The sequence below is a fragment of the Trachemys scripta genome, chromosome 1, assembly GCF_013100865.1.
Source record: "Trachemys scripta elegans isolate TJP31775 chromosome 1, CAS_Tse_1.0, whole genome shotgun sequence".
Taxonomy (NCBI): Eukaryota; Metazoa; Chordata; order Testudines; family Emydidae; genus Trachemys; species Trachemys scripta.
Genome location: NC_048298.1, coordinates 180817438 through 180844509, shown reverse-complemented (window position 1 = coordinate 180844509; position 27072 = coordinate 180817438). Strand labels below are relative to the sequence as shown.

At 41.4% G+C, this 27072-nt stretch overlaps 1 protein-coding gene across 4 annotated transcripts in view; it reads right to left on the bottom strand.

Annotated features, from left to right (window-relative positions):
- GABPA (GA binding protein transcription factor subunit alpha) overlaps positions 1 to 27044 on the bottom strand; it is a 48137-nt gene extending 21093 nt beyond the window's left edge. For 2 of the 4 annotated variants that reach the window (XM_034792952.1, XM_034792926.1), the window contains exons 1-5: positions 26905 to 27044; positions 23895 to 23995; positions 15952 to 16096; positions 11323 to 11407; positions 2791 to 3036 (exon numbers count right to left, since the gene is read on the bottom strand). In XM_034792952.1, the coding sequence (XP_034648843.1) occupies positions 2791 to 3036; positions 11323 to 11407; positions 15952 to 16096; positions 23895 to 23971 (553 nt within the window). In that variant the 5' untranslated portion in view covers positions 23972 to 23995; positions 26905 to 27044. Of the gene's footprint in view, positions 1 to 2790; positions 3037 to 11322; positions 11408 to 15951; positions 16097 to 23894; positions 23996 to 24101; positions 26152 to 26206; positions 26818 to 26904 lie in introns of those variants that run through there. The other 2 variants (XM_034792943.1, XM_034792934.1) reach the window with 2 other exon arrangements.
- Positions 27045 to 27072: the final 28 nt, after the last annotated feature.

Genomic DNA, 27072 nt, shown 5'->3' with positions numbered 1-27072 from the left:
TGTGATTTTCTTAACAAATTGGATAGAAAAGTTCTATCGTTCCCTCACAAAGGAAAAAGCAAGAGCTGTATCTTATATGGTTTCTTGAGAGGCTTTTGAGTTTCATGAATAAGACAAACATGCTTTAGCAGTCACTCCCATTGGTCATGAAACTCTCCCCGACAGGGTCTGGATATTGTACTTGGTCAGCAGAAACCTCTCACTTCAACAGTTCTGAACCTGGGACCGCTGGCACATCCACCAAAATGCAAGAAGAATGGGTAGTGCCAGAGTTTTAAAAATCACGTTTTAAAGAGCTAACTTTGCATTTGCAGCACACTAGTCCCCGGAAATAGTCAAGGAAATAGGAGAATGTTCCTGGTTAAGACTTAGTTCCCAAGAAACATTCTAGAGCTTGGGGGGGCGGGGAGGAAAAGGGGGGGGGCAAGGAATGGTAGTGCTGCTGGTGGTGAGAGTTTTCATCATAGCTCCTGGAAGTCACAAAGAACCTCCTCTGCTCCAGACAGTGAGCTTCTTGTTTCTTAAAAGAGCTAAGTAAATTGTCTGCCACAACACCAAAAATTATCTACTTCTGTGGCTGCCTTGTCTCCTGAAAAAACTTTGGCTTCTCAGAGTGAAAATACAATGTACTTAAGGTCCCTCTTGGTAAACTGTGGCTCCAAAAAGCAGCTGGGGGCATTTTTCCTTTGATTTAGCATTTTCTGATTATTCCATGCTTCCAGAAAAAATAACCTGAAGGAGAAAATGACAGCTAGAAATAGCTGTGGAGTACACCTTGTATGTTTCTCTGAGACAAGAATGAAACTGGAGAAACAGAAGAGAGACGTTAAAGGGTGGAAAATTCCTGGATGGTGGTTAGTTGTTAGCTTACTAGTCAGAGCAAATAATGGGAAGGAATAGAGTCTGCAATATCACTACAAAACAGGGTTAGATTTTACTCCGTGCTACAACTCTCGCTGTCTGTTGCAAAGCGCTCTGGATTCTCAAAAGAGGCAAGTGATTTCAGAAAGCCTTGATGAAGTTGAAAAACTCTCAACTCCCAGCAGAAATGCAATTTACACACATTTACAGAAGGGTCAGGCAAAATGAAATCTCATCTTTGAGGAATCAATTCATTTACAAAAAACTACAGAGCCGTATATTATTATAAAGCACCAACAATACATTCAGAATACAAAAAGTCCTCAAGTGCCTCTTTCTCTAATTCCATGAAGTCAGGAAAATCTGATATCCCATCTCCTAGAACTGGAAGGGACCTTGAAAGGTCATCGAGTCCAGCCTCCTGCCTTCACTAGCAGGACCAAGTACTAATTTTGCCCCAGATTCCCAAGTGGCCCCCTCAAGGACTGAACTCTCAACCCTGGGTTTAGCAGGCCAATGCTCAAACCACTGAGCTATCCCTATCCTTTTTGGCATTCACTTGATTAAGACATTTCTACTACCAAGAGGAGAATTCCAAAATGTCTATACTTGGGTTTTGTCATAAAAGAGGCCAATTTTTGTTTTCTAGAAAATTCTCATCTTCGTAATGGAAAACAATTGTAAACCTTTGAAATTACAATGGTGTCACATTCACAATGCTGATTTTCTTCTTTGAGAAAGCAAAGTTTTAATACTAACAAATCTATAAAGTTGATTTACAACAGTTTATTTAACACTAAATGTTTTTAGTATTATGTTGAAGAGTGTAACTTATCTTCTTGCATTATAGGATGGCATGCTGTGAGATTTCAAAAGATATTCACATGAATATCCCTAAGCTTTTTGTATCAAACCCTCAATTAACAAGGTATCTAGCATAATGAAAGTGAATTCAGAAATGCTTGTATGTCAAAGGGATCAACAAAGCAAAGAAATCAGAAGCCATTGCTTCAGTTATTTCTCTGAGACTCTTAAGAATATCAGCCAATTTAATACCTTGTTCCCCTGTAAATACCTGAGACTGAATTTAATTCTTTCCAAGTTCTAAAACCAAGCAATGGCAAGAAAAGGCAAACAATCTGAAATTGCTGTAATGTGTTTTGTGCCATCTAGGATTATCACTTGGGCTTCCTCAACAAGGCAAAAAAAAAAGGGGCAAGTTTCTGGGAGTTTGTTTACATATTACAGGTTGATTTAGTGAACATCACTGGAGAGTACATTACAATGATTTAACACAGTTAATTTTCACCTGCAGAGTCCACGGTTCAAGTGTGGTATAGGTCTCAAAAGAAATGTTTCAATATAGCTCCGAGAACACATTTACAGACATTACATATGCTATAATGTTAGAACAATTAGTCTATTCCGTGGTGACCCTCTTTTGAAAAGATTATTGAAGTTTAAAAATTAGGTACATTAGGTACTTGAATCTAAGTGTGGCTTTTCATACAAATATGATACTGCTAGGTGCTCCGCATCCTCCACTACTATTGTCTTTAATGGGCCCAAAGGGAGTCAGGAACCCCAGAGAACTGGACCCAAGGTCAAATTCATACACAAAAAGTTTAATCTGCTAATACACATATTTTAAACTACTTTATGCACTAGACCAGGGAAAACGCACATTTTTAATTTAAGTAAGCTGTGGAGGAAACCTACCCTCTTCTACCAAGGAACTATAAGCCATGGTTCCACCTCCACTTTACTTACTCTATCAAGCTATTTGCACAGCACTCCTCAACATAGCATATGCTATCTCATCATGGTATCTGAGCACTTTAATAAATGATGTCTCTTATAACATACCTAATATCAAATAATTCTCAATTATTAAAAACATATAAGCTATTGAACATCTTGTTTTATTACCATAGGGTATTCCAAGGCGTTCTTGCTCCTTTCGGTAGCCTTCCAATGCTGCAGCCCATCGAGTCACTTGCTCAGAGGTCTCATCTGAAATTGTTGTAATGTGTTTTGTGCCATCTAGGGTTATCACTTGGGCTTCCTCAACAAGGTGAGCTTCAGCTTCAGCATGGTGGGCATCCGGATCGATAACTACCTCCACAGTTTCTACAGGCTTTACAATTTCAAGGATGTTTAACTTGGGCTCTATTCCTAGATATGGATGAAAATACAATAAGGTAAAATACATTATCTTTGAGCACTGCAAAAGCATTACCGGTTTCATTTAAATCTCGCCAAACATACCGATACTACATGCCGAGAATCAGATACAGAAAACACCAGATGCATTCATGGTTAGCATCACATTTTCAGAACAATTCATATGAGTCAACACTATCAAGGATAGCAGACTCAATGTGGTATTTCTTCTCACCCTTCACTTAAGCATACACTTATAATTTAGTAAAGTGAATAAACAAATAACTGTCCCTTCACCCCACAATCCCATGCGTTTTAAATTCAGTTTTTATATATACCCACACACACATATTCAACTGGCAGCTCTGTATGCATACCTGAGGAACTATTACACTTGTCCTATGAAGGAAATATAGTAGGTCCAAAAATAGGTACCACTTTCAGTCTTCAAAAGTGGTTACTTTTAAATTGTCTTTGAAATTATTACACACACTTTGGTTAGCATCACTTTAAGATACCCTATAAGGTACACCTACATTGCAATAAAAGACCTGCAGCATGGCTGCAGCTGACCTGGGTCAGATGACTTAGGGTCACGGGGCTCAGACTATGGGGCTAAAAATTGCAGTGCAGATGTTCAAGCTCAGGCTGGAGCCCAAATCCTGAAAGGGGGGTGGGTCTCAGAACTCAGGCTCCAGCCAAGCCTTGCAAGCCCAAATCAATTGACCTTGGTCTGAGACTTGTTTTTTTAATCGCAGCATAGACACACTCTTAAAGAGGCAATGTGATCTAGTGGATCAGAAGACTGGAAATCAGAATGCTCAAGTTCTAAATGCAGCTTTACCAGCAATTTGTTCTGTGGCTCTAGGTCAGTCCCTACCTTCTCCACCTGAATTTCTTTATCTGTAAAATGGGTTAAGTAGTATTTATCTATTCTGCAGGGGTGTTATGAAGATTTATGTTTATAAAGCAGTTTGAAGTGTTATATAAATAATTAGTATGATTATTATAAAATAACTCAGACCTTTACTTTGCTCCAAGAAATCTTATAGTCATTCTTCACTCCAAACTTCTGCTCTCATTTGTCTCCCTGATAAGTAAGCCTACCTATTATCAATACCTCCTGGATACTGCCAGATTTCATTCCTTACCCTTCTCCAACATTACCTTGATGCCCTCATTAAGTGTCATCTTAAGTTTACATTTTTAAGGGTCCACAATTCAAAACGAGACCATGAAGCTCCAGGAAGCAACATCATACGACCTGTTTTCCACTGAACTGCAAATCCACTCAAAATTTCTATCCCCATCTTCTAAGTTCTCCATGAAGTCACTCTACTATCCTTTTTTAACATCATATCTACTACTATTCAACCACTCTCTCTAGATGCACACACTTAGGCAGTGTCTAAATCTTGCTGCTACTTCCTGTGTGACACCTTGAGACCTGGTTTGTTCTCGCTAACGACACACCTAAAAGGTTAATCTAGGCCCTCATCTCACACTGACTACTGCAACCTCCTATGTGGCCTAAATGCTATCTTGCCCAATTTATATCCATTCAAATGCAGATACAAATAATTTTCCTAGCTCATAATTTGACTGTCACCCGCACTCCTTATGTCCCGCTCAGGGTCGGCTCCAGGCACCAGCTTACCAAGCAGGTGCTGGGGCAGCCACTTCGGAGAGGGCCGCCCCAGCTGTTCGGCGGCAATTCGGCGGACAGTCCCTCACTTCTGCTCGGAGCGAAGGCCCTTCCACTGAATTGCCGCCGCAGATCGTGATCGTGGCTTTTTTGTTTGTTTGTTTGGCTGCTTGGGGCGGCCAAAACCCTGGAGCCAGCCCTGGTCCCACTCCATTGACTCCCCCTCCTTCATGCATTGAACACAAACTACTTATCTTTATTTTAAAAGGCCTTTCATGGTCTATCACTATTTTAACAATCATCTCTGATATGGCAATGTGACACGAGACCCATCTCCTCTGCACCAATGATGCCAGTCTTGGCTGCACATTTTTCAAGTTCTGCAACAAGCACCTATGCGCTCTCTGCCACAGTACCTCTTCTAGGATTTCAAGTAAAAATCCACAAAGCCTTTGTTCTCCTTCAAACTGACTTCTGCTATGATGCCTACAAAAACATTTCACCACGGTTGGGCAGGTAGTGTGCTATGATTACTGCTTATCATGCCAATGAGAACCATTACTTTATCCTTCACCTCACACCTGTACTGTTTACTGTATAAACCTACTGGATCATCTATATTAAGCTCCTTGAGGCAGCAACTGCCTCTTTGTTATGTATTGTGACAGGGCAAGGCCAAATGGCTACAGTAAAGTAGTGAGGAACAGGTATGTTAGCCCCAGGCTAAACAAATCCCTGGTACCATGGTAACCAAATGGCAGTTGCTCCAGGTTAATCAAGACACCTGGGGCCAATTGAGATCCTTCTAGAAGGTAGTGGAGATAGCTAGGTTGATTGGGACACCTAAAGCCAATCAAGGACTGTCTGGAACTAGTTAAAAGCCTCCCAGTTAGTCAGTGAGGTGTGGGTGTCAGGAGCTATAGAAGGAAGCGGTGCTGTTGGAGGAATGAATGAGTACAAATCCATACCAGGTGCAAGGAAGGAGGCCCTGAGATAATGTAAAGGAGATATTGAGTGGGGGCTGCTGTGGGGAAGGGGCCCAGGGAATTGTACACGTCCTATTTCCAAAAAGTCAGTGACCACAACTGCTACTTTTTGGGTCCCTGGGCTGGAGCCTGGAGTAGAGGGCGGGCCCGGGCTCCCCCTTCCCTGATTAATCACTGAGATTGTGTGAGGGAGGGTTGCTTCTCCTCACCTCCCTTGCTGGCTTATGATTAAAATGGCTCAGGAAGCTGTGACCCTTGCCTCTAGAGAGAGGAAGGGCTACGTGGAGGGTCACAGTGAGCCTCTGAGGCTAGCAAAATCCGCCAGGAAACACGGGACCCACGGAGACAAGGACAGAGCTTTGTCACAGTATGTACAGTGCTTAGCACAATGGGGCTGGGTCTTTAGGTGTTACTGCCACAGAAGTTGATATCATCTACCCACATAATTTTTTTTGCATTTTTTCTCTTTGTAAATTAGTGCTTTAAAACAAGTTCATTCTTGCTTTTCTTTCTTAGGAGTATTAAGATCTACCTGAAAAAAGATGACAGAATTAGGAACAAGTACATTTTATTCATTGTACAAAGCCTTCTGCACAAACTCATCAAGAGATATGGAACAAAAACAGCTTTGATGCTACAACACTTGGTGAACAACTAGTTTTGCTGACTACTATTAAGTGTTATCTGTTAGTGTTTCATTCTTGTCATGAATATTAAAGAGAACTGAATTTCTCGCTCAATAAGTGTTTTCAGGTTTAAATTAGCTGAAAGTGAGAAAACATCAATTACAAAACACCTTAACTTTAGACTTTCTAATTTAGAGGAAATTTTTATTCTTTCTTCCTTTATCAAAAGTTTCCTTAAAGGCACAGGAGAAATGCTGAATAAAAGTATTATCCTTTGTAGTAAAGACGCTATTTCAGTGACAAAGAAATTTCAAAATGGATTCTATTTAAAAAACAATTGAACAGCACCTTTAACTAGCAAAACAATGAAGTCTTCGTGACTGATAACTGCAACCCATTTGAAAAAAACTACATTTAACTTTTTGATTTCCAGGAACCCATTTTAAGCACAGAGGGGCAAACTTTGTCCTTTTACACCCATGCAACCTATCTGAACCCAAAAGGAACATACAGGAGTAAATGATGGCAGAATCTGACCTACTATAAGAGCCAATAAACATCCACTTTTTTGTAACAAGAACTGTATATCTAATCTGTCTTGCACCACATTGAAAATAAATAGCATGTTGAAGCTACTGGGGTTAATAAATTAGTAACTAAACAAGTCAAAAGTGAACTGTATACCATTTATGTTTGTTTAACCAGTAATCCAAAAAAAGGATGTAATGGTTCTTATTTTGTTTATCTGTGAGCTAATGAGAATTGCTGTTGGAAACTGTCTTAAGAGTCTTTGGGGAATTAGACATTTTAGATATCAATAAAACCTTTCAGTAACTGATTACTCATCTAAACATGACTTGTGACATTTTTATATACACATACACACATCCCTTTCATTTTATATTATACACATCCTTTCATTTTTTATATCTCTTCAAAAATATATATGAAGGTGTGCACCCTTTTAAATTTCCTTAAGATGTATACAGAAGGCCTGAACTAATTATTTGTGTTACAATAGCACAAAGGGACTGCAAACACAGATCAGTGTTCCGCTGTACTAAACGCTGTACAAACAAGGACAACACCTTCCCAGACAAGAGACAACAGGTAGATGAAACAGAAAACAGGGGTTGAAAGAACGAGATAAAAGTACAGAGATTATCTGATAAAATAAGCACTAGTCTCAGATCACTACTGCCTATTCATGGTCAGGAGAGGTGTGTGATGCTGTATAAAATGGAAGATAACTAGTTGCACTAGTTCAGTCACCACTGTTACCAAGTTGCAGTAAATCTTGTATAAAGTATGAATGAAAGGTATCTATGGAAAAGTTATAATCTGTTAAGTATGATTACCTGTTTAAATAAATTTATCACAATTTAAACAAAATTTATCACCACCATGAGATCCTGAAAGCATATATTCACCTGGGGTGAGTGGCCATCTCCTTGGAGTTGGAAGAACCTATAATATGTGATGTCTGGTTTTAATAATCATTTATCACAGAAGTCCAGATGTGGGTGGTAAGCCAGGAGCTTGAATACCTAAGGGGGACTATATTTTGGCTTCTTGTGATACAGGAGCTCATTTTTGTTACTGGCTTTGTGACATGTAGTGATAGAATAAACCACCAGTTTTGGGGTGAGGTGTCTGCCCTATTTCTCAGACTGTCCTGAATTTGGCACTCTCAGCCGTGACCCATGCCAGGCAGTGTGACACGGTGGTCCATAAGATTCACATCAATAAGTAGTACAGAGTTATTCGAAGGACAAGAAAGTGGGGGATTCACAGACTTTTACAAACATAAAAGAGGTAGCGTGGGAAAAAACACAAAGGTGCTTTGACAGATAAGCAGAGTAAAGCAGATGAAGGCTGGCATGGTTGACAGTGATAGTAAAGGTAGGGAAGAACTAACTGATAAAAGATCTTACAGGTGAAGACAAGAAACTTGTGCCTGATCAGGAGGAGAAGGGAAAGCCAGTGGAGGGATGTGACCAGTTAGGCGGCCAAAAAAAAAAAATGTAACATAGCAGCAGCATTTTGAATGAACACTACAATCTGCCAATCACAATGCACAGATGACAAAAAACCTAGAGATATTCCACATTTTGGTAATTTGTCACATATTTCAGTTACTTCCTGCTTATAAACGAACTGGTTTATGATCGAGTAAGCCGACCCCCCAAAATGGATAAGAAAAAATAGATAAGTAAAAATTTTCCACTTGATCAGTTACTTCTGTCATATACTGACAGGCTTGAAGATTGAGAGATATGCCGTTGCTTGCCTGGAGCTGGAGCGGAGCAGGAGCACAGCTCCAAAGCCCTGGAGATGATATACACATTTAGGATTTTTATTCCTCAAACTTCCATTATATACTGTCTGGGCCAGTTGGGTGTGATGAGAATGACTTGAACTTTGTCACGATGAATCTTTTGCGGAACTTGTGGTAACAGTCAGATGGGAGGAAAGGCATACCTCAGGTGGTCTGTCCAGGATAACAGAAGGGCATCACCCCAGTGGTCCCAACCCACTGCTGTTCTGGAGCAGTACATGTTGAACTTCTTGTTCATCTGGGAGGGTGAACAGGTTCCAGAATGGTCTTCCCCACTGAGTGAGGATTTCATTCAGGATGGAACGGTTTACCTCCCACTGCATGGTCTGTGGAAAAGTGCCTGCTGAGATTATTCACCAAAGAGTTCTGTGCACCTGATACATATATTGCCAAGTGTGAGTTGTGTTTCTGATGCACCCATTCTAAACTGACTGCCTCTACACAAAGAGGAAGATATTTCACTCCACCTTGTTTGTTTATGTAGAAGACAGTCATCACGTTGTCTGATGTTACCTGGATATGATGGAACAGCATAAGTGGGAAGAATGCATCGCAGGCTAGGTAGATGGCCCTTAATTCTACGAGATTAATATGCATCCTGCCCTGCTGAGTCATCCACCTGCCTTGTGCAGTGACACTGTCCAGGTGTGCTCAACATCTCTGACGAGGATTGGGCACGTGGAAGAATCCTGATGATGCAAGTTGACGTGAATGATCTCTAGTACCCACTTATCCATTGTTATTGCCCTTCACTTTTGGCAAAAAGGGCGAGATGGTCACCAAAGGTTTGAGGAGCCATAAGGAATGGCATTGATAAAGTTATGTGGTTCTCAAGTATCCCATCAAAAGTAAATCCTGGTTGGTGGGTGGGGTTCAGCAGATGTGGTTGGGGTGGAGGAAGCTGCATACTAGGTCTTTCTATCCTCTGGCATTTGCATAGTGGTTCATAAGGGCATTGGTGGTAGAATGGCTGAGGGAGGGGTCTTGACTTATAAACCTGTTTGTAGTATCTTATCTTTGGGGCCAGGATATAAATACCCAGGGAGTGGAGGGCCATCCTGCAGTCTTTTCATTGAAGAGATTGCATTCGAAGAGCAAGTCCGAATGGTACTCTCATCCTCCCTGGGAAACCCCTGAAGAGCAGAGTCAAGATTCATGCCTCAGAATTATCACATAGCTATAGATGCAGCATCAACTGTGTCCATCGGTTTCTGGCCATTGGGAGTGTGGAGCTGGTGCTCAGGGCGGGGGCAGCATGCGCAGTCCCGTGGCCCCCCTGCCTAGAAGCTGGGCCCACTGCTGGCTGCTTCCGGGGTGCAGCGCGGTGTTGAAACAAGTAGGCACTAGATTGCTTTAGCTAGGCAGCACTGCTGATGGGACTTTTAGGAACACATCTGGAAGGGGATCTGTTCATGAGTTTGCGAAAGTGCCCCTTACTCTAATGAGAGGCCTGAGGCAGCGATTCCTTGGGCTTAACAGCTCTGGCCTCTGCTCCAGAGTGCATGCTCAGGGAGGTGTGGCTTACAGACTGAGGCCAATGTACCGGAGGAGGGAGGGGTGTCTCCCGGGCCTGTAGCTGACCGGGGTTTATTGTCCTTCTTCATGAGGTACTTGCTTAGTCAAAGTTCCTTTTCCTCATGGGTTTGAGGAGATAAGGAGCAGCAGATCTGTACATGGCAGAGACATGACCCTCCTCAAAGCAGTAAAGACAGAGCTGGCGTTCATCACTAACTGAGAAGGGACAGGAGACCGTTCTTAAACCTGGGGACTTTGGGCATAGTCCTTCTCTGTAAGAAGAGGATCTCCGAGGAAGGGAGAAACTAAAACTATACTAACCAGAATAGAAAAATCACTAAAATACTAAGAATACTAACTACATACAATCATATTTACAGGTTTTGAAGACTATGTGAAGATAGCTTTGAATACAGAGGATTACAGCTCAGGACATGTAGCAGTAAGAAGGAATTGGAAAGGTGTCTATCCACAGCACCCCTTATGGCCTTGGTATGGAGCATGAAGGGAACAACTGCATAGGCACAAACCAACGGACACTACTTGCTAGAAATCTCTGGTCTCAGGAACACGAGCACATGCGTACCCATGTGTAGAATACACACAGGGACCAGCACTAGAAGAAACATTGGTTATGTGTCCCTATGATTTACTCCAATATATCCTAGAAACAGGTACCAGTAAAGAGATGACCACCTTAGGCTTTTGCTTCTGATCTTTAGTACGTGGTGAGTTGACAATGCAACCATAATTTAATTATTCATGAAGCAGTAAGTTCACGTTATACTGATGTTTCTCTCAATTAGCGGGTGGCAATTCTGCTTCATTTGACCAGATATTTTGTCCAGCATGAGACAAACAACTGCTTGTCCTCATTGAAAACTCTCACATGCAGGGTACTGGCGAGTTCCACCTTGTCCCCATCCCATCAGTTTTCCTAGTTTGAGATTTATATAAAGTTACTATGGGAAACAGACACATTCTGGGCTGCAGAAACATCAGTTAATGAAAAATTTTAACTGTCACGCTATAAACCTATGGTGTACAATGGAAAAATCAGCCTACAGAAACATGAATAATGCAGTTATATTTTCAATGCTACAGTTAAAAACGGTAATGCATAAACATAAATACACTTACAATATGGCTCATCTTGTATGATAGTGAATAAAATGCTTAATTGCTTACCTTGTCTGGATATTACTTGTACACTAAGCTGTACTGTTCCATCTGTCTTTACTCCTTGATCAAAGAGACTGCGATCTGGGTCCAGCTTGATACAAGGAGGAAATTTTTTAAAATTACTAGACTTATAATTAAATGCTTTTATAAAGTTATCTTGTATATTCAGTTCAAAACTCTGTACATATATGTCAGGGCATCAGAATACTTGAGTTCCTAACTGCAGCTATCAAATATTTTTAGTCTTAATCACCAACAGCGTGTGCGGCACTGTACAAGTCATAGTATACCTGCTCTTTATCCAGAGAAATTTCAAATCTAAAGAAGAAAAATTACTCCATTCTGATTAACAGTTGCTCCAATTACAAATTTTTTTAAAGGAACTTGTCAACCTCCAAAAATGCCATGGGGAAACAGTGAATCCAACTATAAACAATGTACTGTCAAAATGCACAAAGTAAAAAAGAAAAACACTTATCTCTCTAATCTTAGGTGGTAACTGCAACTATGCACAAAAGTGTGATTTTTTAAGTTGACAGTATCCCTTTAACACAGATACTTAATACTATTTAATAGTCGTTCACCACATCAATCAAAGATAGTTGTCTAGACAATCTTTGCTTTATGCCTCTAAAATACTACATCATGCCATATTGGCTGTGATTCTGATTAATTCTTTAATGTATCTCTTACATGGACTTTAACATCCTTATTGTTACAGTACTATCTTCCTCTCTTGTACACAAACTTTCTGCAGAAAATCGTTTATTTCACTCAACAGTATATAAAAAAAGCAGTGCGTTATTGATCTGTTCAGTACAACAGAATTCAAAGTGACATCTCACTCCACAGCCACTGTGTGGAACCAGCTGGGAGCTATTTCCATCAGATATCCCTTCACTCTGTGTCCTCTGGGTAACAGCCCCAATCACTAATCAGTTATAATTGGTACTGGGAACAAGCTAGAGGCTGTTTCTATCAGGCCACGATCATTGACATCAATGAGACTACCTTCGTTTCTATTTTCACCTCTTTATTTCTAGCAGAGGGAAAAAAAATGTCCTCTTCCCCCAACTTCCATTTTTAGGTGTTGGTAAAAAAAATTTTATATTCTGGGACATAACATTGTGAGGTCCACTACAAAGAAACATTTTTACGTAAGGGAGTCATTAACTATGTTTTTGGCTCTTAAGAGAGCCAAATCTTTCCCTTCCTCTTTTCATCATTATATCAAATAAGGGTATGTTTTCAATAGAAGTGCTGCAGCTGCACCAACAGGGATGGGAGAGGTCTTCCTGCCACTGTAGTTAATCCACTTGCCTGAAAAGGCAGTAGGTAGGTCATCTTTCATCCATCTGCTGATGTCTACATCAGGTGCTAGGTCGGCTTCACTATGTTGCTCAGGGGTGTGAATTTCTCTGGCCCCTGAGCAACATACCTAGTTCAACCTAATTTTTAGTGTAGACCTGGCCAAAGAGACAGAAAGGGAAAGAGGGAGTTGGTATTTCACCACTGATCCAATCAAAACCCCAAATGAGGCTAACACTGGGAGAAGATATGTTCTTTTCATTCAATGCCCTCCATGACTGCCTTCGGTTACATCTGCTTTAAAAGCAATTACATTAGCAGAACATAAATACTATTCCAGGTCTTCACCATATTCCACTGCCAACACCTCACTACCAGTGAATCTCTGCAGTAAGCTAGACTCTGCTTCAAACAACATACTACAGAAGTTTTAAAAAAAAGATTACAGATTTCTATGCAGGGAGTGACAGCAAGAGCGCTAACAGGATGACAAATATAATGATTGTAATCCTAATAAAATCCTTCATGATTAATTATAGTGATCAAATATTAAAGTTTGGGGGATTTACAAATAGATCTTTATTAACGATCTATCAGCTAAAACTGCATCCTTTTTAGCTTCATTAATTGGTACTTTAGATATACTGAAAGTCTACTGTAATCTTTTAAAAATACACTTTGTCAAAGAAACTAACTCAGTCATTTTCACATCACAATAGGCCAACAATAAGGAGGTCTGAAACAAAAATGTAATCTGCAGTTTTAGCAAATGTAACTTTTCAATATTTCCTTAGCTCTGAAATAACTCTTAGTAGCTACAGAAAGTAAGCTTTATAATCTGAATTCTATTCTTTGGGCCTTCAGACCTTGGTAATATTTCTTGCTAAACTTAATTTACTTGAAAAATAAATGACATATATATTTTTGACTATGACAACAAAGCCTTCTTTTACTACCTCAGCTTCATAATAAAAAAATACTAGTCACTGAAGAATCTAATTCAGAGGTCAATACCTGATATATCTTTGTGTCCTGAGTATAGTAGAGGGGTCAGCAACGTTTGGCACGCGGCTCGCCAGGGTAAGCACCCTGGCGGGCCGGGCCAGTTTATTTACCTGCTGACGCGGTAGGTTCGGCTGATCGCAGCCCCCACTGGCCGCGGTTCGCCGTCCCGGGCCAATGGGGGCGGTGGGAAGCCGCGGCCAGCACATCCCTTGGACCATGCCGCTTCCCACCGCCCCCATTGGCCCAGGATGGCGAACCCCGGCGAATGGGGGCCGCGATCGGCCGAACCTGCCGCGTCAGCAGGTAAATAAACTGGCCCGGCCCACCAGGGTGCTCACCCTGGCGAGCCGCGTGCCGAACGTTGCCGACCCCTGATATAGTACCTTGTGATAATTTTTCTGTTAACAGATATTTCTAAATTTGATTTTTTATTATGCAAAGAATCTCTATGTTACACTCTTTGGCAACAAGTCTAGCTAAAAGATAGCTATAGGAAAAAAATAGATAACTGTTCATTTTTGTGTACTTGTAGCAGGATCCGAATAAGAAAAAAAAATTGAAAGAATTTAATATTTGCTATACAATTCCTGTATTTTGTCTTTTGAAAAACTATACTCATTATTTTGTAAACTTTAAAAAAAATTAAAAAAGTGACCTGTCTCAGAAAGAAACTCTGAACAACTACAACTTCACCTACAACTGTTGCCTACAGCATTTTTGATCAACAACAAGGTTAAGTTTCAGAGTTGTAGCCATGTTAGTCTGTATCAGCAAAAAGAATGAGGAATACTTGTGGCACCTTACAGACTAACAAATTTATTTGGGCATAAGCTTTCGTGGGCTAAAACCCACTTCATCGGATGCATGCAGTGAAAAATACAGTAGGAAGATATATATACACAGAGAACATGAAAAAATGGGTGTTGCCATACCAATTATAACGAGACTAATCAGTTAAGGTGGGCTATTATCAGCAGGAGAAAAAAAATTTTTTGTAGTGATAGTCAGGATGGCCCATTTCCAACAGTTGACAAGAAGGTGTGAGTAACAGTAGGGGAAAAAATTAGCATGGGGAAATAGTTTTACTTTGTGTATGAACAGATACAAAATCCATGTTTTCTTTCTGGGAAAATAGGCGTGTAACTTCTCATCACTAGGAATATCACTCCTACAGCTAGTGCGATCAACCGTTTGTTAGCAGCTCCTATTCTATAGATAAAGAAATATATACACATACTGTAATAACTACCCAGACAGAAATTCATAAGAACGGCCATACTGGTTCAGACCAAAGGTCTATCTAGTCCAGTATCCTGTCTTCCGACAGTGGCCAGTGCCAGATGCCCCGGAGGGAATGAACAGAACAGGGAATCATCAAGTGATCCATCCCGTGTTGCCCTCTCCCAGCTTCTGGCAGTGGAAGTGCCAGAATATATGGTTCTCATGTATGGTGAACAGTAACCATACATCAGGGCCAGCAAATAGCTTACATACTTTCTTTTAAATCTCCCTGCTACTACCAAACGAGGCTTGAAGTAAAGTGATTTCAATGTATGCCAATAACCTTTCAGGAACTCTAGAGAATCTTTAAGTATTAACAAGAGTGGAAGGAAATTAGAAAGGTTACCAAGTCCTTATTTAATGGCTGTGTTATTTAAGCTTTATAAAAATTATAATGAAATCAAATCATATTGAAATAAAAAAAATCATCATCCAGGAAACCCTGCAGTAACCATCTATTTCAAAAACATACATTTAAAAAAAAATCACAATATGTTTTTGTATAACTGCAGAACAATCTTTACAACTAGACCTGTAAACATCAGAAAACACAAAACAATGCTGTGTAAAGCTCTTCTGGCTTCTAAATTCAGAAAATCTGAAAAAATGCAACTCCCATAGGAACCAGCAAGTAGCAAGGGCTTTCAGGGAACAGTCAATATACCTGACCTAAGATACACTAAGAATTGTATTTCAAGGTATGATCTGTACTTTCAAAATTATAATGTTTATTTCCCCCTCCCCCCCCCAAAATTGATAAGACATTCTGCTACTGAGATACATTTCTGACACGAACCCTAGAAGTTTCCCAGTTTTATTTGCAGTACATTAGTAATTAGTGGGTACATATTATAAACAATTTGAAGTTGATGAGGCTGACACTTGCAAGATTAGACTCTTAATTGTAAACAATTTAGCAAACTGAAGTGTGAGACCCCCTATATAAAGATCAGAGTGGAGGGAAGGGACTGAATATACAGAACTATTCTCAGAGTACAGTTTGAACCCTCAGAAGAAGTTTTTCAACCCTCCTTGATTTACCTGGATATCTTGCAGGCAGATTTCATGTGCATCCAAGGAACACTGAAGTCTTGGTTCCAACAACTTCTTAAGATTTCCAACTGGTTCATTGATGTCAATAGCCTGACTCACAAATTCTGCTGTGGTGTACGTCTGCTCAACGATGCTTGAACACCAAAGGACCAAAGAATTTATCATTAACTGAATGTTAACAAAATAGCTTTGAAAATGCACTAGCTGTGTGTTCTCCTATAGTAATAAAAGTGATAGCTAGGTTAAAACAAATTGGAGATAAGCTATGCAAAAGTGAATATTGATGCCAGAAATGTTAATAGTTTATTGAAAATCCTACTGACGGTATGCCTACATAGCCTGCAACAGCAAGCCTCCCAGCTCAGGTCAACAGATTCAAGCTTGCAGCACTCAAGGTAAGGGCTCTAAAAACAGCTGTAGACAGCTCTTTGAAGTTGCAGCTGGGGCTAGAACCTGACTCTGAAGACTAAGGATAGAGAGGCTGGGGTGATCAGATGTTTTTACTCAATGACACTCTGGTCTTTTTCTCCAAGTGGTTCCATTTAATTTAAATCCAGCAATGTGTGAGTAGTTAGAACTACAAGTCATTTAAAAGACACTCTGATTTGCATGTTTGGACTTGTCTTACATCTCAAACAGCTTGTTGCTAGTTCTTAAAACTGGGCACCAGCTATTTTTGAATTTAAAAAATCATAATTAAGCAGTTTTTAAGTTATTGATATCTTTTTGTGAATAGTACTTAGATAACTGCAATGTTTCCGAATACGTGCTTTTTGAGATAAGAATTTTAAAAGTTTTTTTTTTTTTTTTTTAAATTGTGCCACTTATCTAGGCTACCATACATCCAGATTTCCCCGGACATGTCCGGCTTTTTGCTCTTTAAATAGCTGTTTCGGGGGGATTGCGCACCTGTGAGGGAACGCGGCGGCGGGGCTGGCAGCAGCGGCCAGAGCCCCTCCCCCGCTTCCCCCCTCCTCCACAGCCTTAGCACGCCGCCCAGCAGCGCTCGGGCGGGGCCAGACACCTGCTCTAAGCCGAGCAGCACGGTAAGGGGGCTGGGGAGTTGGAGAAGGGGGGCAGTCAGGGGATAGGGAGCGGGGGTGGGGTCGTTGGATGGGTCGGGAGTTCGGGGGGGGCTGTCAGGGGGGCAGGGGTGTGGAGAGGGGTTGGGACAGTCAGGGACAGGGAGCAGGGGGGTTAGATGGGTTGGGAGTTCTGGGGGGGCTGTCAGGGGGGCAGGGCTGTGGAGAGGGGTCGAGGCAGGCAGGAAGCAGAGGGGGCTGGATGGGTCAGGAATTCTGGGGGTCCTGTCAGGGGGCAGGAAGCGGTTGGATAGGGTGTGGGAGTCCCGGGGGTCTCTCTGTGGGAGGAGGTGTGGAGAGGAGTCGAGGCAGGCAGGGAGCAGAGGGGGTTGGATGGGTCGGGAGTTCTGGGGGTCCTGTCAGGGGGCGGGGAGCAGTTGGATAGGGCATGGGAGTCCCAGGGGGTCTGTCTGGGGGTGGGGGGGTGGATAAGAGTTGGGGCAGTCAGGGGACAGGTAGAGTCCTAAGGGGGCAGTTAGGGTGGGGGGGTTCTCAGAAGGGGGCAGTCAGGGGACAAGAAGCAGGGAGGCTTAGATGGGGGTGGGGTCCTAGGGGGCAGTTAGTGGCAGGGGTCCCAGAAGGAGGCAGTCAGGGGACAAGGAGCAGTGGGGGTTGGGGGTTCTGAGGGGGGCAGTCAGGGGGTGGGAAGTGGGAGGGAGTGGATGGGGCGGGGCTAGAGCAGGGCTAGAGCGGGGCTCCCCCCCCCCCAGTGTATTCTTTTTTGATTGTGGAAATATGGTAACCCTAACTTACTGAATGTCTATGTTCTTCTATTTGTCCAAATGTATCCCATTACAATTAAAATCTGAAACAAATATTAAAATTGGCAGGTGCAAGAGGCAAGGCAACTGTTAGGGGCAAAAATAGTAAAATGTTTAAATAAAAATCTGCCATTTTTGAAAACAAGAAATCTGCCAATAAAAATGGGAAAAACAAAACAAAACACCAAACATGGTGACTAAAAAAAAAATCATGTAAACAAGTCAAAAGGAATAGAAATAGTCACTTCCTGCGTTCTCCAAAGGTCACCAAATGGCATAACTAAGTGAGGAACAGAATTTAAGTGCCTTGTCAATAGTTAAGTAGGAGATTTGTGGAAATGACAGGAACAGAACCCTGATCTCAGAAATGCTAGGACAATACAACTCACTGACTCAATTTCTTTTCCAAATCTCTAATTAGTTAGAAAAATTTTAAAATGGGGATAATGCTTACTCACTTCTGTATTCATTCTCCCAAATGAAAAAGAATTAGATGAGTGCAAAGAAACTAGGTAATGCGTTTGGAAATGCCAACATTTTTCAGATGGGCTAACGCAGGACCCATCCTGAAGGCTGTTCTGTGTAGGCAGATCTCTGCACCCACAAACAGCCCCTATCCTTTTATCTGATTTTTAAAAAGTGTTTATATGTATATTTCCAGACAAACAAAAGGAAAACGAACAGACTTAGGGGGCAAAAAGGCAAAAGTCAAGACACTAAGAAATACCAAAAAATCTCCTTGTTCAAAAACCCACTTAAAGGATTCTCACTCTAAATATCACCATTTACAAAACCCAAGGAAGTGAAATAGTTAATGACATAAGTCTTTCACTGTCCATGTCAACATTTAATTTTCTTCATAAAAATGTGCAGATTTTATCACAAAACAAACATGGTTCTGATATAAAATACTGCTCTTTTATCAGTAATAAACAACGTAAAATCCTTCCTAAAACAAGTTTTATGTTTAGATGGCACTATGATCAGCCACATATAAAAGTCCACATAAATACATATTTTTATCTTGGAATACATCAAAAATAATTTCATGTGTTAGAGTTAAGACTGTAACGTTGTGATAAAATATGTATTTCTTTATATCCACGGTCTGGGCCATCCAGGTAAACAGATTATTACAAGGATGTGTAATCAATGGTTACCCAGGACTATATAATTACCTGATAATTTGAAATTATTAGCATCTTGTTTGACTTTGAAAACCCTTTTGGTATCCAAGGAACTCCTGCAGAACATTAATCAACTTGGGTATTTGTTGTGATTGTGACACTGCTGTTAACGTAATGAAAATGTATGCCCATAACGAGATTCCTTCTCTCTACTCTACTCACAACAGCAAGCAGAATACTCTGGTGACTCACTTTTAAACAGAAAAGGGATGGAACGTTGGAATCAGACGATTCCATGGCAGTTGGAAAATAAAGAGAAAGCAGACCCCCGGCCCAACACACACACCTTCCCCATCACGGGAGAGCGAGGGGATGAAGTGTTAACAGGAGCTGGGCAGAGCACCAAGTGATGGTGAATTGGAGAAAGGGAAGAAACTGACAGACTAGGGGAAACAGAAAGAGCTGAGAAATCCACCCAGCAGGTAGGAATGACTCTGGCATCACCTGGAACTGGGGAAGGAGTTGAATTGTTGCCATCTTTTGTTAAATAATTTTTTCCCCTTTGAATCTCCAAGAAGTCTGCAAGGAAATAATTAGTCCTGGGAGGGATAAATGGGGTTCAGTGCAATAGCATTCAGGCATTTATATAGAGCACTGCAGTGACTCACTTGCAGCCACAGCTTCTAGAGCAGGGCACACATGGGTATCCAGAGTCTCATCGTGGTGCAAGTCTAAAGGTTAGCATATAGTAAGGACAGACAGCAGGATAAAGCAGGCACTTAGCTAGGAATATTAGCTGATGAAGGAAAGATAATGACATAGTACAGAGCAGGTAGAAAAATTTCACTCGACGTTTTCATATTAAGAATGGGTCAAACTCCATGCACACTGCAGATAACATAAAAGAATAAAGAAGTTTGCATGCTACAAGGAGAAACCTGAAGAGTGACCTTGGTTTTGTCACCTACTTTTAAAGCTATGTTGACCCAGACACTTGCACATTTCATTAAATGGTATGGAGTTCCGATCCTAAGGAGAGCTTTGAGGGGCTGGCTTATGTACAGAGGAAACGTACAAAATATAGGAGAATACTCAATTTGTTAAAAATAAAGAGGAAATCAGACTTAGAGGCAGGATTTATGTTGTCCAGTTATATGTTTTTCTCCAATTCAAAGGGGCTAATACCTGAAGGAAACTCTTCAAGAGTAGGTAACAGAGCCATGCTTCCCCCCCATGTAGACAGTGGTAATTAAGCAGTAGGAGCAGGTTTAGACAGAGAAGTAAGGTAACTCATGTAGGGCAAAAGGCTTTTAATCTCTGGTATTTGCAGCAATGGTGGCTGCGCTATTAATGTCATGGATATTATCTTCCCCCTCTGTTCTAGTTACAAACTACTTTGGTTTACATCCCTTTGATAGGAAAAGTGATGGCATAAACTTGGAATCTGACGTTTCTATAGCACTTGGGAATGGCAGCTAGAGAAGAACATACTGATTTAATGGCTGTACACATGCTGCAGACTTCACTAACATGCTCCTGAGAAGTTGTCAAAGTAGTGAGAGTGACATGAAGAAAGGAAAGGAAGAGAAAAAACTAATAGTACCAGAGTAAAAGTAACAGACAAAGAAAAATGACTGAGAAATCACAAACAATGCAGACCCATCATACACTGTAATCAGGGTATTGAAGGTCTTAATTGCTGCTTGAAGATTTGTTTAGTTCTAAAAGTGACTTCCATTTCTACAGTAAGTTTGTTTTTACTACAATCATTTAGTTTGACAAAGGGTAAATGACCTTAAGGAAAATAGCATAGAAGAAATATTTACAGAATGTAGTGAGAGGATTAGAAATGGCAGTCACAACAATTAACAACAGGATACCATGGGTCATCCTAAGCAAGTTACATCTTGTGTGTTATGGCTTCCTTTCGGCATAGTAAAACAATTTTTTTTCCCATTAGTCTGATTTTCCTATGTCCAGGCCAAAAAGCACTAGATCTTTATGGATAGAAATTCCATGTTTAAAAATATAAAAGCATAGCAATAGGAATAGCAGTAGGAATATACACCAACCACCTGACCAGGATGGTGATGGTGAAATATTCAGGGAGATTAGAAAGGCTACAAAACCAGAAAACTCAATATTAACTGGGCACATCACCTCAGGTTGGGATACAGAGCTAAAATTTCTACACACCATTAATGACTGCTTCTTGGAGCAGCTAGTCTTGGAACCTACAAGGGGAGAGGCAATGGCTGATTTAGTCCTAAGTGGCACACAGGATCTGAGCCCAAGAAGCAAATATAGCTGAACTGCTTGGTAATAGCAGCCATAGTGTAATTAAATTCAACATCCTTATAGAGGGAAAAATACCAAAGAAATGCACCACAGCAGCATATAACTTCAAAAAGAGGAAATACACAAATACATGAGAAAGTTAGTTAAACAGAAATTAAAAAGGAATGGTCAAGAATGAAATGCCTGCAAACTGCATGGAAACTATTTAAAAACACCATAATAGGGGCTCAAACTAAATGTATTCCCCTACCCGCCCCAGAAACAAACAAAACAAAACCAGTAAGAGAACCAAAAAAAAAAAAAAAAAAGCAGCCGCCATGCCTAAATAACAGTGTAAAAGCATAATTATACAGGCCAAAGAATTTGAACAGCAACTAGCAAAAGAGACAAAAACTAACAGCAAAATAGGAACATCAGAAGCAGGAAGCCTGCTAAACAATCAGTGAGGACACTGGATGATCAAAGTGCTCAAGAAGCACTCAAGAAAGACAAGGTGACTGCAGAGAACGTAAATGAATTCTTTGCATTGGTGTTCCCTGCAGAGAATGCGAGGGAGATTCCCACACCTGAGCCATTCTTTTTAGATGACATATCTGAGGAACTGTCCCAGATTGAGGGGGTCAATAGAGATGGTTTTGGAATGAACTGATAAACAGTAATAAGTCACCAGGACCAGATGGTATTCACTAAGAGTTCTGAAGGAACTCAAATATGAAATAGTAAAACTACTAACTGCAGTATATGAATCAGCCTCTGTACCAGATGTCTGCAGGATAGCTAATGCAACACCAATTTTTAAAAAAGGCTCCTTATGCAACCCTGGCAATTACAAGCTGATAAACCCAACTTCATTAACTGGCAAAGTGGTTGAAACTGTAATAAAGAACAGAATTATCAGACACACAGATGAACATGATATGTTGGGGAAGAGTCAACACTGATGAAGGGAAATCACGCCTCACCATTCTATTAGAACCCTTTGTGGGTGTCAACAAACGTGGACAAGGATGATCCAGTGGATATTGTGTATTTGGACTTTCAGAAAGCCCTTGACAAGGTCCCTCACCTTGGGCTCTTAAGCAAAGTAAACAGTCATGGGATAAGAGGGAAGGTCCTCTCATGGATCAGTAAATGGTTAAAAGATAGGAAACAATGGGTAGGAATAAACTGTCAGTTTTCACAGTGTAGAGAGGTAAATAGCTGGGGGGTGGGGGAGGAGGTGGTTCACCAAGGAACTGTAATGGGATCAGTCCTGTTCAACATTTTCGTAATTGATCTCGGAAAAGGGGTGAAGAGTGAGATCGCAAAGTTTGCAGACGATACAAAAATCACTCAAGATAGTTAAGTCCAAAGCTGACTAAGAAGAGTTACAAAGGGATCTCAGTAAACTGGGTGACTGGGCAACAAAATGGCATATGAAATTCAATGTTGATAAATGCAAAGTAATAACAAGGGAAAACATAAGCCCAACTATACGTACAAAATGATGAGGTCTATATTAGCTGTTACCACTCAAAAAATGGAACTTGGAGTCATCGTGGACAGTTCTTCAAAAACATCTGCTCAATGTGAAGCAACAGTGAAAAATGCTAACAATGTTAGGAACCATTAGAAAAAGGACAGATAATAAGATAGGAAATATCATAATGCCACTAAATAAACTCATGGTACACCCAGACCTTGAATACTGCATGCAATTCTGGTTGACCCATATCAAAAAAAGATATATTAGAATTGGAAAAAGGGACAGAGAAAGGCAACAAAAACCATTAAGAGTATGGAATAGCTTCCATATAAGAAGAGGTTAAAAAGACTGGGATTGTTCAGCTTAGAAAAAGAGATGACTAAGTGGGGATACGACAGAGGTCTATAAAATTATGAATAGTGTGGAGAAAGTAAATAGGTAAGTGTTTTTTACCCCTTCACTTAACACAAGAACCAGGGGGTCACTGAATGAAATTAATAGGCAGCAGGTTTAAAATAAACAAAAGGGAGTACTTCTTCATGCAATGCACAGTCAACATGTGGAACTCATTGCCACGGGATGTTGTGAAGTCAAAAAATATAACTGGGTTCAAAAAAGAATTAGATAAGTTCATGGAGGATGGGTCCATCAAAGACTATTAGCCAGGATGGTCAGGGACAACCTCATGCTCTGGGTGTCCATAAGTCTGAATGGTAGAAGATTGGACTGGACAACAGGGGATGGATCACTTGATAATTGCCCTGGTCTGTTCATTCCCTCTGAAGCAATTGGCATTGGCTACTGTTGGGCTAGATGGATTATTGGTCTGACTCAGTATGGCCATTCTTATGTTCTTAAATAAGAACTCAGTCTTCTCCCCACTGAATACAATGACAAGACAGACTGATTTCTATAGGAGCAGGACCTAAATACGATAAAAACTGTAAACTATTTTCAGCTCAAGTGACACAAGTACACCTCTTCCCCGATATAACGCTGTCCTCGGGAGCCAAAAAAATCTTACCGTGTTATAGATGAAACTACGTTATATCGAACTTGCTTTGATCCGCCGGAATGCACCGTCTTCCTCCCCCGGAACACTGCTTTACCGCGTTATATCCGAATTCATGTTATATCAGGTTGCGTTATATCAGGGTAGAGGTACAGTAAGCAATACTGATTGATCGTAAGCACATACCTTTCTTCAGTGCACTCCTGTTTCTCAGTCCCATCAATTTCTATTTCTATCAGCTCCTCTGCATCTCTTTTAGTCATGGCTAAAAAGGCTCAAAAACAGGTCTGCAAAAGAAAAATTGTTAAAGTAGTTTCATGAATTATAGGGAAGCAAAATTTGAGCATTACAGTTTCACATAAAAATGATTTGTTAATTCCATATACTTTTTACCAAAAATGTTTTCAGCTGCAAACTCTAAAGCCAATTACACAGCTCTAAAATGGAAGGGTGATGCAGAAACCATGAAGCAGATGACAATACTTGTTCTGGCAAATGGAAGTAGTAAGTTGATGGTTTTGTTTTTTTCTGGGAGGAGGCAAATTCAGGAATTTAAACAGACATATAGGTGCAGAAATCATACATCCTGAGGTAGAATCATAGAATATCAGGATTGGAAGGGACCTCAGGAGGTCATCTAGTCCAACCCCCTGCTCAAAGCAGGACCAATTCCCAACTAAATCAGGTAGCTTTTGTTCTCTTCCTTTGGAGGCTTGTATACTTACTGGATGCTGTATGAACTGGTCAGGTTTACCTTTCACTGGATGATAGCATTTAAATTTCAAATTGTTTTAAAAATACTTGAGAGATTTTGTTGTCCCATTTGTATTACATACTGTCCTTGGAAGAAATATGAAAGCTGTTGACAGATATAAAACTTTTTCTAAAAATATATTGTATTAAATATGTTATCTATTTCTGCTATTTTTTAAAAATTACGTTACCTCTTATAGGTGAATGTATTCAGTATTAATCTACAAAACACCTAATAAACAAAAGATTTTCCATCTGAGGTCTCTTATATCTCACCAAGTTCAATGACCAATGCATGTAGATGAAAATGCATGTGGTATGATCACCTAATTTGTGCATTATGTTAGTGTCAAACTATTATTTTGGGCGGTTTTTCTTATTTATCATTTTTAATCTTTCTCCAATGTGAGGTCAGCATTAGATTAATAGCCAAAGAAATTAAAACTCATCTTTATCTTTGCCTTAAATCTACCTAGGAGCTGCAGAATTCAGCAGCTGGCTTGTAAAGCAGTATTTCTTTTTGTGAGCACATCAAACCTGATCTCAACCGGCCTAGATCATAGTCCATTGGCTTCTTCATTTTAAGATTTTGTTTGACCTGGAAAACCCTAATGGCCTGGGACGTAGCTATCCAAGAGACTTCTTCTGTCACTGTGATCCATTGCCACAGTTGTGGAAAGCAGAGGCTCCTAAGCTAGACAATGCCCCCACCACCCACCTGTACAAGAGAGAGGAGGCTGCTAGCAGGGTGTCCTGTAACCGCTTAGTTAACCTCCAGGACACACTTCAAGGCCTCTCTTTTTATCCACAGAACATAAAGATTTACAGAGATGGGCATGGCTGGGTAGTGATAGGAGGATGACCAGTAATTCTGTTGGGGGGGAGGGGGAAGAGGGAGGGTATTACATTTGTTTTATGCTGCTGCCCGGTTATTGTGATCTGTGCGTAATTGCTGTAGTCTGTCTGTGTTAGTGAAGTATACTTTAAGAAACTGTCAAGGTGCCCAAAGCTCGGCATTAGGAGCGCTTCTGTTTATAATAAAAAAATCAGAACAAATGGTGCTCCAATCATAACTAGAGTCTCTTAGTGCTATTAGAATATAAGTATTGGAATAAGGATACAAATACAATGAAGTGGGCTGTAGCCCACGAAAGCTTATGCTCAAATAAATTTGTTAGTCTCTAAGGTGCAACAAGTACTCCTGTTTTTTTGCAAATACAAACAAGTAATTGCGAAACAGACTAGTGTGAATGTTTCTGTGCCAAATAACTGTGAGCAGAGAACAAAGTAACCAATCGGTTCCCTCTGCTATATAGGCCATGAATCTCTAGCAGCACATTACCTTAAATATTTACAAAGATTGGAAACAATGGATGTGAAAGGGTACAATCAAACTGAAATCCAAGTAAATTTTTAGTTAACATTAACTCTGTGCCTTTGACTGCCTGGGCCAATCTTCATGGTCTTGCAGTCATATTTTACTGTGCTTTAGAATGTTTTCCTCTCCCAGTACTGTAGTGCATGGCACACAAAAACAAGTGTGAATGGGGAAAGGTGACTACCTAGTGCATACCAGTGAAATTGACTATAAAACAAAGTACTGGTTAATGCACACAAGAGTGAAGCAAAACAGAAACCAAGAAACAACATTTTGCATTTGTTCCGTTACACTGATCTTATGATTCACTTGTAGCTAAAGTTAGCACAAAATTTTAAGAGGATGTCCCAGAAAACAGGTATCTTACTAAGTAGAACTAGAAGATTTACAGCAGCGTCCACAGTGGACACAATTGCGTATGCTGTGCCCAGAACAACAACAATCGCGGGCAATCGCCACACTTTCCCCTTTATGACTGAACGGACACAGCGCGGGGTGGAGAGGTGCGGGGCGCCTGAAGCGCGTTTATTGCCCGCCAGCGGGGACGGGCCTTTGATGTAGCTGGGAGGGAGCCAGCGAGAGCTCGGGATGGGGACTGGACAATGGACTCCCGGGGAGCAGCGGGCCCGCCAGCCAGGTTCAGTAGCTGCGACAGCAGCCAGGCCTCCCCCTGCCTGGGGAAAGGGGGACAAGGCGGACGGGTTTCCCGGGCAATTGGCTGAGAGCATCGGGCCTCCCCCGGCGCCCCACAGCCGCCATGTGACGGGACCGGGCCTGCGGCAGCGGGCAACGCTGCGCCCTGGGGACGCCCTCGCCCCCCAGGACTGCACAGAGCCCGCGAGGGGAGGCTGCTCCCGGCCCCTCGCCCCTGGCCCCGCCGCCTCCCTCCTTGTTGTTTGAACCCGAAACGGAAATGAGACTCGCTGCGCCGGGGAGAAACGGAAACAAAACACGAGCCGCAGCCAGGCCTGAGCCCCCCTCCCCCGGATACGGAGAGCGGCGCTTCCCGTCCACCCGCCCCTCCCTCGGGCGCCCCGGGCCCCCCGACCCGCTCGCCTCACTCACCCGCCGCAGAAACTCTCGCCCCGACCGGAGCGGCCCGCACGACTCCCCCGCGCCCCGCTCGCTAGCGGCGGCTCCGCCGGGTCCTTACGCCGCCTTCCAAGCGCCACGCTGAGGGGAGCGGAACGCGCTGAGGATTGGGCGGCGAGGCCTGTGCAGGGCCCAGGCGAG